The sequence below is a fragment of the Zonotrichia albicollis genome, chromosome 37 (genome assembly GCF_047830755.1).
Source record: "Zonotrichia albicollis isolate bZonAlb1 chromosome 37, bZonAlb1.hap1, whole genome shotgun sequence".
NCBI classification, from domain to species: domain Eukaryota; kingdom Metazoa; phylum Chordata; class Aves; order Passeriformes; family Passerellidae; genus Zonotrichia; species Zonotrichia albicollis.
The window spans coordinates 170,881-185,316 of record NC_133855.1 but is presented as its reverse complement, the minus strand read 5'-3'; the positions used below and the strand labels follow the sequence as shown (position 1 = coordinate 185,316).

The 14,436-nt window shown below is 47.4% G+C and overlaps 1 protein-coding gene across 1 annotated transcript; it reads left to right on the top strand.

Annotated features, from left to right (window-relative positions):
* The first annotated feature begins 9,382 nt into the window (after positions 1 to 9,382).
* LOC141726654 (olfactory receptor 14J1-like) lies at positions 9,383 to 10,306 on the top strand. Its single transcript, XM_074531613.1, has one exon. It carries the CDS (start codon positions 9,383 to 9,385, stop codon positions 10,304 to 10,306), a length of 924 nt encoding a protein of 307 aa, XP_074387714.1.
* The last annotated feature ends 4,130 nt before the right edge of the window (positions 10,307 to 14,436 follow it).

Sequence of the window (14,436 nt, the reverse complement as noted above, 5' to 3'; positions counted from 1 at the left end):
ATACTCTTGCTGCACATTCACTTGTTATTGCTTCAGAGAAAATTCAAACTACAAAGCCCTGGAGATACTTGGGATGGGCTTTGATGGATCAAATAGTGATACCTCAAAAATTGGAATTACAATTGGACATTAAGACTCTACATGATGCACAGAAGTTGCTGGGGGACTTACAGTGGCTAAAGCCTATTGTGGGGATACCAAATCATTTGTTAGAAGCCCTACGGCCTTTGTTAAAGGGTGTTGACCCTACTACTCCTGTATGCCTGACAAAGGAGCATCGTCTTGCCTTGCAGCAAATCAGTAACTGTGTACAACAGGGGTACGTGTCACGTCGACAACTTGACCACCCTATTGACCTTACTATCTGGAATAGCCCTTGCCACCTGCTTGGTGCTCTCTCTCAACAACAAGAGAAAACGGGGGAGATACGAGTGTTGGAATGGTTGTCTCCACCATTACAGCATAAGAAAACAATATGTTCAAAAATTGAACAATTGGCTGCATTAATTAAAAAGGGGCGTCTCAGAATTCTTGAAGTAGATGGTAGAGAACCTGCTACCATTAGACTGCCTATGGAAAAAGAAACCTTGGACTGGTACCTGATTAATTCAAAGGATTTACAGGAAGCATTATTGACATCGTCTGCAAAAGTAGATACCAGCAAATTAGTGCCTAGAGTTTTGCAATGGATGACAGAATGGAACTGGATTACTGGACCCTTGAGAGAAGAACGCCCTATAGAAGGAGCTATTACAGCCTTTACAGATGCAGGAAAGAAATCAAGGCGTGCTGCTGTCACTTGGCAAGAAAAAGGACAATGGAAACATCAAATCATTACAGCAGACCCTGCGGATAGTTTACAAACTTTGGAATTTTTGGCAGTAGTATGGGCAGTATCCAACTTACAGGGACATTTAAATGTGGTTACAGACTCTATGTATGTTGCAGGAGTAGCCAAACGAATAGAGGAAGCAGCAATTAAGGAAGTGAATAATAAACGATTGTATGAGCTGTTGGTACAATTAAGGAAAGCTCTACGGGAGAGAAATGCAGCGTATTCTGTGATTCATATTAGGAGCCATAAATGGTCTGAAGGTTTAGGAGAAGGAAATGAACGTGCAGATAAATTGGTTACCCTACCTGTTGATAACTCTTGTCCTATTGATAAGCATACATTGGCCAGAGAAGCACATAGTAGATATCATCAAAATGCAAAAGGATTAGCAAAGCAATTTGAATTGAGTTTGTCAGAAGCTAAGGCTATTGTTAGAGCATGTCCAATATGTAGTTATCACAATGGTGGAATAGGTTTAGGCATTGGAGTTAATCCTCGAGGTTTAGAAATAAATGAGAAATGGCAAATGGATGTTACACATATTGCCAAATTTGGTAAAGTCAAATGTGTGCACGTCACTATAGACACGTATAGTCATTACATATGGGCTACGGCTCAGGCAGGAGAGAAAGCTATACATGTTATCAGACACCTGTTAAGTTGCTTTGCTGTCATGGGAGTTCCAAAAAGTATTAAAACAGATAATGCTCCGGCTTATGTGAGTGCTAGGGTTCAAAAATTTCTGAATCAGTGGTCGGTTAAGCATGTGACAGGTATTCCACACTCCCCTACTAGACAGGCAATAGTGGAAAGAGCAAACGGTACCCTTAAGCAATATATTGAAAACCATCAAGATTTGAGAGATCCACAAGCATGTCTGGCTAAGGTGTTGTATGTAATTAATCATTTATGTATTTTTGGGGAAGATGATACCCCTCCTGCAATTAAACATCATCCAAGGTCAGGTCAGGAAAATACTAAGGAAACAGAGGTCTGGGTTAGGTATAAGAACCCCAGTACAGGATTATGGGAAAAACCTGCAAAAGTATTATATTGGGGTCGGGGATATCTTTGTGTTTCCTCACCTACAGGGCCTCTGTGGCTGCCTGCTAAGTGGACTAAACCTGCTTCTGATGCAGCGCTTGGTGGAGCATCTCACGGAGGAGGACAAGGAGCGTCTGAAGAAGAAACTGCTTTTGATCCTACGACCGCTACTGCTACAGCTGAGGGGATACTCGGGAGTGGAGCACATAGCACTGTCACCCTACTGTTGGACAATCCAGGAACTGGTTGATTTTGCTGAATCATTATCAACTTTTCGTTTAACAAATCCATCAAAGGAACATTGCTATGCCTGTCGCGATCCACATTGTGCTGCTTGGATAGCCCTGCTTTGTGGGGGTTGTGATAGAATTTTTTGGTTAGAACAATCATTAATGTGTGATTTGTGGTGTCACCCTTGTTATTTTGAGCAGCGGTGGAGAGAAAATTGGCAACATGAATTAAGGAGACAAACAGGGATAAATGCGTATGAAGCTTTACGTCTTTATGAGTCTCCTGAACAAAAAATTCTTGCTTATTATCGATGGGAAGTACAATGTTTTGAGAGGAGAATTGAGATTCAGAGTAGATTACACATAATCTCTGTAAGGTGTAGGAAAGTAGTACCTTTAACACAGTGCTCAGTTGTAGGACCCTTCACGGGAAATCCTGAAAGTGCATTAGACTACTGCATTGAAGAATTGCAGAAATTGAGTTTGCAAGTAGCAGGACCAGTAACAATAGGAGCAGCAAGTTTGAAGATAGATAAGAAAAAGAAGGCAAAAAAGGGAAAAGCTGATTTGCCTTCAAGCTTATAAAAAATAAAAAAAAAAAAAATAAAAAAATAAAAAAAAAAAGAGGTTTGCTCTTGTTATATTGCTCAATGCTGTAATAGGTGAAGCAGTAGAAATAACACGTTTTAGTCAGCCAAGAAAAAATTTATGGGTAACACTTGCTAACCAAATTAACCAATCATCACTTTGTCTTAGTCTTGGAGGAGTCACTAACCCATTTCGAACATGCCTAGTGAGACTTCCGGTATGGTCTCCTGGAGAATTTTGCAGTTTGATAAAAAATCAGACCTTATGTATGCCTAGCATGTTAAACATCAAATTGCCAGAGCAACAAGGATATACTGCAGGTCAGAGTGATGGCTATCGTCAATGTTTACTGATCCAATCACTCAACACCTCTTTGCATTCTCCTCCTGAGGAATTGGACCTTTTTGGCAGTACAAACGCCAGTTTGTCTAACACTACAGCTGGTGGATGGTTTAGCTTTAAGTTTTCAAACCGACCAAAAGAAACATGGGCCACCCTAGATTCATTCCTGAATGTGAGTGGAATCTCTCCGCAGCATTACAGTAAATGTAACAGCACAAAAATCACGGAACCAATGAAATTACCCACAGAAATATTTCTAATTTGTGGAGACAGGGCGTGGAATGGCATACCAGCTAGACCACAGGGTGGACCTTGTTATTTAGGAAAATTGTCATTGTTTCACCCTAATGTGTCCTTGCTAATGCAGCTGAGTCAAAATTCAAATAGAAAGAGACGTAGTATACATGACTTAGACTGCAGCTCGATAGGAGATCCACAATTTTGGGGCACATTCAAACAGGTGGTTGTTTCAACTATCTTGCCGGGAGGATCTGCCAATAAAGCTATGAATTTAGCAAAGCAATTAGGGTGCTGGGCAAAGAGTGAGCTGAACAAGACATCACAAATCCTAGACATGCTAACCGCAGATGTGCAGAGTGTTAACCATGCTGTTTTGCAAAATAGAGCTGCCATAGATTTTTTGCTTTTAGCACAAGGACATGGATGTGAACAATTTGAGGGAATGTGTTGCATGAATCTGTCTGACCATTCGGTGTCCATTCACAGTAAGATAAAAGAACTGCAACAGGGACTTCACAATCTGAAGGAAGAAGAAGGTTTAGGAATTGACAAATGGCTTAAAAGCTTAGGACTTGGACCATGGCTGAGAAACCTTGTGATCTATGCTATAGGACTGCTGGGTGTAATTTTACTGTTTTTGCTTATTTTGCCTTGTGTTTTTAATTGTATTCAAAACATGGTCAGCCGCACAATAGCAAAAACCTGGCAAACTTATTTCCTTGCACAAGAAGAAAACGGGGGAAATGTGGAGAGTTTTATTAATAGTTGGTTAGCTGAGAAAGGCCATGCTGACATATTGCCACTGGTTAAACTGAGAAATCAGCAGTCAGCAAGCTGAAAGGAGATGTCAGCAGTTAGCAATCAGTGGCCTTGCTGCAACATGGAGAAAGGGAGTAGAGATTAGTCCTGAATATCTCCTAAGAATATGTAGAAAGTATCAAAAGTAGGACCATAGGAATGTAAAAGTAGGTGTAACTGCTGATATGTAACTAACCAATCCTGAGCTCAACTTTTGCAATATGCATGAAGTTAATTACGAACTGTATTTAACCCGCTGTGCTGATCAATAAAATCGGGCCTGTGATGATCAACTGGATGTCCTGGTCTCCTTCCGTCGACAGCCTCTTGGGTAGAAAATCTATCTGTGAATGTCCGCCATGTAGATGCCCATGTCCCCAAAAGTCAGGCTAATGCGGAACACTGAAACAATGAGCAGGTAGGTCAGGCTGCAAAGATAGAGGTGTCAAAGATAGACTTAGATTGGCAACATAAAGGAGAGTTATTCCTAGCTCGATGGGCCCATGATGCCTCAGGCCATCAGGGCAGGGATGCCACCTATAAATCGGCACGAGACCGAGGGGTGGATTTAACCATGGCCAGTATTTCTCAGGTTATCCATGACTGTAAGACATGTGCTGCCATCAAGCAGGCCAAGCGAGTGAAGCCCCTCTGGTACGGTGGGCGGTGGTCCAAGTACAAGTATGGGGAGGCCTGGCAGATTGACTCCATCACACTGCCCCAGACACTCCAAGGCAAGCGCCATGTGCTGACCATGGTGGAGGCCACCACTGGATGGTTGGAAACCTACCCTGTGTCTCATGCTACGGCCCGGAACACCATCCTGGGCCTGGAAAAGCAAATCCTGTGGAGACATGGTGTGGGAGGATCTTTGTCCATTTGTCCCAGGTGTCCATGGGGTTGGGTTTCTTACCTGCGTACAGGCAGTCATTTGGTGATAGGGAGACTCCCACCCCGCATGTTAAAAGCAGATTGTCTACACTTCCCATGGCCACGCAAATATTGTCTGGCTTTAATGACTTCACCAAAGTGACCCAGATGTTTTGTTTTGGCTGAGGGATGATCAAGCCAGTGGTCATTTGGATACAGATGAGGGCGCTGATAAAGACGATGGCAACGGTGGCACTGGTACTGCTGTGGGTGCCCTGGAGGGTGTCGCAGGAAGAATCATACTTCTTCTTTCCCACTGGGTAGTTTTCACTTGTGGATGGTAAAAGCACACATTAATTGACTTATTTTAAGACATCCTTAAATATTCTTAAGTTCCCTCTATAGTTCTTAGCAACTCCTCCCAATCATTCCCTTCTCTTTTTTGAGGGAAGTTTGAGGGAGGGAAAAAGGAGTAGTTTCAAGAGGGAAAGGAGGGAGGGGTAGGGACAAAGGGTCACTGGTAGAGGGATGATGGAAAAGGGAGGGGTGTGTCTGCATTTGAGATTGACATGGACGTTATCAGTGGGATATATCTACGTGTGATGAGTGTCCTTGCCACAATGTTTGGATATGTGAATTTCTTTCTTCTTCATCTCCAAGAGAAAGCTGCTTCTGTGGCCTGGTGGGAGAGGGAGCTGACTTTGTGTTCGTTCAAGGGGTCGTCTTCAGATCTGTGGTCTACGTAGGGACTGATAAATCTTCTGGGAATCCACCGGGGTCCTGTATCTGTAGAAACACAAGCATATTCTGTCACCCACATAATGAGAGGGTATGGCCCTTCAATACTTTTAGATTCATGATTCCGGTCAAGTACTGGAGGTCTTTCTTTGAGGTGTGTGTACATGTTGTTATGAAAGTGCCTTAAGACAGGGGGGTTTGGTTCTTTTTGAGAGCAATTAATGAAATATATATGATATTAGAATTCATGAAATTCGAATAAAATAAAGTACTTTGCACAGTCTCTCTTGTGAGGGGAGAGAGCCGGGGGCTATGTACAAACCACAAACGGGACAGGGCTGCTGTGGAACGTGCGTTGAGATGTTTTATTTTTCAGCATCAGTCTCATTACATGGTTATGACAACGGGAAGATGCCATCAGCTCACATCCCAAACAGCAGACCAAGAACTTAATGTTGCAACTTACTTTATAGGTTTTTGGACCAATCACACAAAGAAAAAGATTATTGACAGTTCTATCCAACAACTATAAGCACACATACCTTTGGATAAATAAATGCTTGATTGTTTTGAATACAATACCTGCTTGTAAGCCTTAAAACACAACGCAGAGAGTCCATTATTAAGCTTCATATTCCTAATATCTTGCTAGAAAAACTTTTCTGACTCTTAGGGAGTTATTCTAGACAAGTGTTAATACACAGACCATTTTTCTATTTGCCCTTTCTACTTTTTAAATAATTTTTCTGCTGACCAATCTCATGGCTGCTGCTTAGCTCTAATCACAGTTCTGCTGTCTCTGAGGCCTGCCTTTTGCAGCTTCCCCAAAACCCTCTGATTTTGTGGATTCCCTCACTGAACACAAGTTCAGCTATTTTAAGTCAAATGTTCATTGATGTGGATAGGATTAGACATGGCACACTGCAAAATAGAGCTGCTATAGATTTTTTACTGTTAGCACATGAGCACAGGCGTGATAATTGTGAAGGAATGTGTTTTATGAACCTCTCTTTCATTCACAGGAAACTGAAACAACTACAAGACAACATGAAGAAATTGACGCTGAATGATTTGTGCTTTGATGAATGGTTTGAGGGATGGGGAAAAATTGGATGATTGAAAGATACCTTAAAGGGAGCTTTGTTATTACTAGTAGTTATTAATATATTGCTTTGTATTATTCCATGCATAGTGAAATTGGGGACCTGCTTGGTAGAAAATAAAGTAAAAAGGGTTTGGCTGGTGCAAGAAGAAGAAGGGGGAATTGTAGCAATGTATCTGAACAACTTGGGCCACACTGTGCATGAGCCATGTTGCTTGTAGTCGTTCTTATCAGAGCCCTCTGGAATTCATCAAGGTTACTAAGACATAAACTGTGCTAAATGAAGAATGAAAAGACTGAGAAACAGAATACCAAGACCACAAGAACTCGATAACAGAGGGCTGTGAACCACCTGAACTGTAACCAATCACATACTCTGAGAAGTGAGTGGAGAACACAAGGACCAGAGAGAGTCTCCAATGAAGAAGAGCGTGATCAGTGTATGCAGTAGGGTTAGAATGTATAAATAGGTGCATAATGTAAACAATAAAAGGCTTCTGCTTAATCATACTGGTTAGTAGTATGGGAGCCCTGTTTTCTCACAATGGGTGCCTGGGAGGGAAGGAGAATTCTTTTCCATAAAAAGGAAAGCACTGAGGCAGGAGCAGGAGACAAGTGACCCTTGCAGGCCTGGGGCCTCATTGCCTCCTTGTCCCTGCTCAGCAGCCTGGCAGGGGCCGCCCCATGCTCCTGCCCTTGCCATTGCACATCCCCACATGCCAGTGCCCATCCCAGCAAGAGCCCTGAGCAAGGAGGGAGGGACAGCATCTGCCTGGCCAGGGGCTGGGGCTCAGGCCTTGGCCCTTTGCATTCCTCAAACACATCCAGCTTTGCTCAGCACCAGAGACACCTTGGCCTTGTTTGTCCCCAGCTGTCATCACTGCCTCCAGTGTTCTGCTCTAACTGGAACCTTGGGACACTTTCTCAGAGAGACTTATTAAACTTTTAGAAACTTTGGAGTTTCAATTTAACTTTGAGTTCTTGAGAACTTATTTAAAACAGTATCTCAGGGACTGAGTCTGATGTAAACAACACCAAACCCCTGAGGGGCTCATAAAAGTCCTTGTGCTGTGTCTGTGCTGCTGAGCTTTAAAGGAACAGCTCTTCCCAGGGCCAGCTCCTCTCCCAGCCCAGCAGGGCTGAGGGCTCTGCCTGCAGGCACTGAGGGGACAGGAGCCAGGCAGAGACAGGCTGAAGGCAATCAGGATTGGGAAGACATTGAGCTGAGACTTCACTTGGGGAAAGATCTTCACAGCCCTGAACATGGTGAGTGTGTGGGTGCAGGGCAATGTCCCCTGTGCTCCTGGAGGGATCTCCTGAAGCCAGCACACCCCACAGCCTGGGGGATGTGTCAGGAGGACTCTCCCAGTTTCTCTCTGGCACAGGAACAGGAGGAGGAGGATGTGCTGCAGAGCGGGACTGCCCCGGGCACCGTCAGAGGGACAGTTCAGGACGGCTCCTGCTGCCAGGGACGGCTGCAGGGGCTGAAGCTGGGGCTGCAGCCAGGGCTGCCCAGGGCTGTCCTGCAGAGCAGCTCCTGCAGCCCTCACGGCTCTTGGCCAGCCCAGGGCATGTGCCACCTGCCAGGGGCAGCTCTCAGCCTGCCTGGCAGCTCCCCATGGACGCTGCAGGGGAGAAGTTGGAGGTGGAAGGAGCCACCCCCATCAGGGCAGATTCCTCCTGCTCTGGAGATGGTGCTTCATGGCCAGGGCTGCTCTCAGCTTTGTCCTCAAGGGAAGGGAAAGGGGCTGTCATCTTTGGCTGTGTCACTGACACTCCTGCACTGTCAGCCTGGGCATCAGCAGATGGGTCTCAACTCTCCCTCAGAAAGTGCCTCCTCAGCCTCCTCTTCCTACAGACAGCAGCAGCAGCACCTTGGCTTGCAGCATCTCTGTTTGTCTGGCCTGCCCTTAAGGCTCTGCTGCCAGGGAGATGCCCCTGGGCAGTGCCCTGTGCTGGGAGGGGTCTGCAGGACAGAGCTGAGCCCCCAGGGCTGGGCTGGGCTCGGGCAGCAGTGGCAGGGACAGGGATTGGATAGAGGGAAACAGCTCCCAATAGGCACAACTCCAGGCAGCAGAGAGCCAGACCAACCCTTGGTATCCCTCCCTGTCCAGCTTCAAAGGAAAAGAGAGAAGAGTTGGGAGAAAATTATCTTTAAACTGGAGAATTCACAAAGTCCACTTTGTTTTCAAGAAAGTTTTAGGTGTGATCACACTTAAATCAAAAGAGGTGAAATGAACAAAGGGCATCTTTGTGGCGACTAGCGCTGACTGCGCTGGGGCACAGGGAGCCCTGATTTCCTTCTGGGCTCCAGAGTGTTCAGGCTGAGAGCATTTCTGAAGATGAGGCAGAAACTCAGCACACAAACCCCAACTCAAATAAAGTTTAGCAAAGTTCCCTCAGAGGAAGAGAATTAATTTTGAAGGGAATTCCAACTAAAATACACAGGATAGACTTAAAGACTTGCTCCAGCTATTCAAGTCTTCTTTCAACAGTCCACGACCCCCAGAGTGAAGAAATGTCCAATCTGGCACTGCCATTTCCTTCCCAGGCAGGTGTTAATGCTGTATAAATACCTGTACCCTAAGGCACCAAATGTCCAACAGCAGCTCCATCAGGCACTTCCTCCTGCTGCCATTGGCAGACACGCGGCAGCTGCAGCTCCTGCACTTCTGCCTCTTGCTGGGCATCTCCCTGGCTGCCCTCCTGGGCAACGGCCTCATCATCAGCGCCGTAGCCTGCAGCCACCACCTGCACACGCCCATGTTCTTCTTCCTGCTCAACCTGGCCCTCAGCGACCTGGGCATGATCTGCACCACTGTCCCCAAAGCCATGCACAATTCCCTCTGGGACACCAGGGCCATCTCCTACTCCGGATGTGCTGCACAGCTCTTTTTCTTTCTCTTCTTCATTTCAGCAGAGTATTTTCTCTTGACCGTCATGTGCTACGACCGCTACGTGTCCATCTGCAAACCCCTGCACTACGGGACCCTCCTGGGCAGCAGAGCTTGTGCCCACATGGCAGCAGCTGCCTGGGCCAGTGCCTTTCTCACTGCTCTGCTGCACACATCCAATACATTTTCCCTGCCCCTGTGCCATGGCAATGCCCTGGGCCAGTTCTTCTGTGAAATCCCACATCTCCTCAAGCTCTCCTGCTCAAAATCCTTCCTCAGGAAACTTGGAGTTTCTGTTTTCACTACCTTCTTAGCATTTGGTTGTTTTGTGTTCATAGTTTTCTCCTATGTGCAGATCTTCAGGGCCGTACTGAGGATCCCCTCTGAGCAGGGACGGCACAAAGCCTTTTCCACCTGCCTCCCTCACCTCACCGTGATCTCCCTGTTTGTCAGCACCTCATTTTTTGCCTACCTGAAGCCCCCCTCCATCTCCTCGCCATCCCTGGATCTGGCAGTGTCAGTTCTGTACTCGGTGGTGCCTCCAGCCCTGAATCCCCTCATCTACAGCCTGAGAAACCAGAAGCTCAAGGATGCCCTGAGGAAAATGATGACTAGCTGCTTTTGAGAAGCCTGTTTTCTTTTGCATAGCTTTTGGAATGGAACTCATGACAGGCCCAACGGGCCTTCCTGGGTCTTTGGTAGTGGTCAGTGGAGTTTTTAGTCATAATGTTGTACTTGATGAAGTTATTTAATCACCATCTAATTCACTGTCTTTCTCTTGAATTTGACCCACAAGCTCTCTAAACCAGGGATTGGGCTATCACTACATTTGAAGAAAAGACGCTTCCTTGCAGTGCGTGTTTCATCTGGAATTCCAACTCTGTGCCCTGTGTGAAGTTAGGGGGAAGAAGGGGAAAAGAGTCCCAGCAGAGCAGCACGGCCAGGGAGCAGCAGGGATTGGTCCTTTTGGAGCTGCTCTGCCCAACTCCAGCCTGTCCTTGCCAGCCCTGCTGTGGCTGTAAGGCCGGAGCGCTCTGGCAGCTTGGTCACTCTCCTTCTGCGTGTCCCTGCTGTGGCCACAGGCAGGGCCAGGCCATGGGCACTGCTGGGACACAGCTGGGCTCCAGCACAGCAGCTCCAGCAGCAAAGGGCATCTCCTGAGGGCAGGGCAGGGAGGCTTTGCTCCCCTCCAGAGCTGCTTTCAGCAGTGTGCTCCAGGAATGCCCTGGCACAGCAGAGCCCAGTGCCTGGGGCAGGGGGGGAGTGTGCAGGGGGGGCTCACAGCAGTGTCCTGGCACAGCCAGAGCTCCTGGCATGGACCTGAGACAGCAGCAGAGCAGGGTCTGGGCTGTGTCTTTGTTCTGGGGCAGCCTGGGAAGGTGCCCCAGGGCAATTGTCCCACACCAGCCCCTGCAACCACCATTGCCAGCACTGGCCTCTCCCCACCTGCAGGAGGTTCTTTGTCCCTGCATGGAGGGACACCAAGTGACCAGGCCAGCAGGCCATGTTTGCTCTGTGCTGAGGAGATCTCAGCAGTGCATTGTGTGTGTGTGTGGAGATGAACCCCAGTGAGCACAAACACCATCAGCAGCACCCAGGGGTGGCACAATTCCAGTGGCACAAACAGTGCCTTGAGGCCACTTCACTCTGAGAGTAACGTCCTCTGGGAAAACACCTGAATTCTTTGCTGGGTTGTGGTTAGGACTGCATAGAGAGAAATATCCCAGGCAGGGAGGCTCCAGGAAAAAATGCTCAGGGCAGCCATGGACTGCACAGAGAGACATTGGACAGAGTGAGGGTCTGTGGGGAGAAATCAGAGCTGCCTCCCTTCTGAACCAGCCCAGGGACCTGGACAGGGCTGTGCTATGTTCTGGGCACTGACCTGGAACTGAGGGGTGTGGAAAAGGCCTTTGGTGTCAGGGCTGCTGGGAAGGCTGGGCAGCATCACTGTGGGACTTCTCCCAAACCCCTTGGAAAGGCCAGAGCCATCCCACAGGGTCCTGGGCACTTGGGAAGGGCAGACATGGAACCAATCTGCAAACAAGGCAGGGAGGGGGACTGGGAGAGTCACAGCCTGGTCAGGCTCAGCAGGGAAGGGGATGTGGCAAATCCTCCTGCAGCCATTCCAGGCACTGGCAGGACAGGGCAGGGACTGCAGAGCCCACGTGGGAGGGAAAAGAAGGGGATGTTGTGTGCCCAGACTTCAGCCAGGCCTGGGACAGGGTCTGCTGTGGTCTCCTCAGAGCCAGACTGGAGAGAGCTGGGCTGAAGGAGTGGAACATGGGCTGGGTGGGAATTTGGCTGAACAATGAGGGTCAGATGTCATCCATGGTACACAGTCCTCTTGGCAGCCACGCCCTGGTGACATCCCTCAGTGACCAGCCCTTGGCCACCACTGTGGAATATTTCTATTGTCTCTACAATGGCATGAAATGTATTTTCAATGCCTTTGTGGATGCTGCCAAATTGCAGGGAGTCTGTACCTGAACTCATCTACTTAATGGTGACTGCAAAATGTAATTGGGCAAGATGACTGAGTGGGGTAAATTTATCTTGCCATCAGATCTTGTGCCAAGCAAAGCACAAGAAAGGGCAGAAAAAACGTATGCATCAGAAAAAAGGCAGTTCAGTAGGGTAAAACCGAAACCCAAAGAAAAAAATGAAAACCCCAAACCCAATCAAAAAACCCAAAGCAAAACCCACCCACAATAACCCAAAAACCCCACAAACAAACCAACCACAAAAAGAAAAAGCCACAGAAGAAAAGCAAATCCACAGGAAATCTCCTACCAGCAGAAAATGTTTGACCACCTTGTGGCAGGAGAGGATTCTCTATGTGTAGGTGCTGTTTTGAAAGAATAATGTCTTAAAAAATAAATTAATCTCCTACTCTCCTTGTCCCCCCGCTTCTCTCAGATGATTGCTGATCATGGTGTGACATGGAATGGAACATCCCTTGGGTCAGTCCAGCCCAGCTGTGCCATCCCTGTTCCCCAGGAACACTTGCCCACCCCAGGCCCATAGGTTGGGGGGGTTGCAGACGCCTCATGTGGGGTGAGCACTGAGACAAGAACAGCAGAACAGAACAACATTTACTCTTGTAAAGGACAGTAGAACAGAACAGCCTTGGAGAAACTGATTGAGGATGTACCTCTGGCAAACAGAAGTCACACACAATACAAGCAGTATGCCAGCTCAGCTCTGCAAGGCTGAAAAGACAGAAGTTATGCAGAACAACAATATTGCCCTTAGTCAAAAGGGGGGATCAAGGAACAGCCAAGTAAAAAGGACACTGGATGTTGAAGACAAGACCCAAAGAACCATAAAAGGATTTGTGATAAGGGGGGTCATCTATGTCAAATAAACTTAAAGGAAGTGGAGATAGCAAATGGATACATAATCAGTGTGTGTGATAAAAACTCCTTTCATTCAATGCTTAATGCACTCCAATGGAGGGAGGATGGCCCAAGTAACAACCATACTGTAATAAAGAATACCTGCTTTCAGATACTCCAAACTCTGTTCAGAAGTTTCTATCCAGTGGATGTCAGTATCAGTGGTGTCCTTGACTCAATTATGCCCCACAGTTTCACAATGGCCCCTTGGTTCCTTGAGGCCCTGCTATAGAACAATGGACCTTGGTTCCATTGGGTTCCATACTGCCAAAATGGCCTCCTTGGTTCTGCACTGCCACAATGCTCTCCTTGGTTCCACGAGGCCTTGGTGTGTCACAACAGCCCCTTGGTTCCATCAACTGCCAGAGTGTCACCCTGGTCTCTTGGATCTGCTGTGTCACAATGGACAATTGGTCACAAGCAGCTCCGCTGTGTCACCATGAATATTTGGTTTCATGGGGCCCCACAGTGTCACAACAGCCCCTTGGTTCCATCAACTGCCACAGTGTCACCCTGGTCTCTTGGATCTGCAGTGTCACAATGGACAATTGGTCACAAGCAGCCCTGCTGTGTCACCATTAATATTTGGTTTCATGGGGCCCCACAGTGTCACAATGGCCCCTTGGCTCCACGAGGTTCCATAGCATCACCATGATCTCCTTGGATCCACAGTATCTCCATGGACCATTGGTTTCATGTGGCCTTGCTCTGTCACAGTGGTTCCTTGGTTCCATGAAGCCCCACTGCATAACAATGGAATCTTGTTCCCGTGAGGTTCTGTACTGTCAACAATGGTCTCCTTGGCTCTGGACTGTAACAATGGACCCTTGGTTCCACAGGGTTCCATGATTTCAGAAAGGTCTCCTTGGTTCCATGAGACCTTGCTGTGTCACAATTGATCCATTGTTCCATAAGCTTCCATGGTGTCACCATGGTCTCCACAGATCCACACTGTCACAATGGACAACTGGCTCCATGGTCCCTGCTGTGTCACAATAAACCCTCAGTGCCATGAGGTTCTGTGGTGTCACCATGGTCTGCCTGGTTCAACAAGGCCCTGGAGTGTCACAATGGCTACTTGGTTCCATGAGCTTCCATAACATCAACAATGGTCTCCTTGTTTCTGCAGTGTCATAATGGACCCTCCAGAAATGAGGTCCCTAAATGTCACTGGTCTCCTGGGTTCCATGTGGCCCTGCTGTGTCAACACAGCCCCTTGTTTCCATGAGTTCCTGTACTGTCAGCAATGGTTCCTTGGTTCCAATGAGGCCCTGCTGTGTCACAATGGACCCTGGGTTCCATGAAGTTCTTCAGTGTCACAATGGCCCCTTGGATCCATGAGGTCTCATAGTGTCACCAT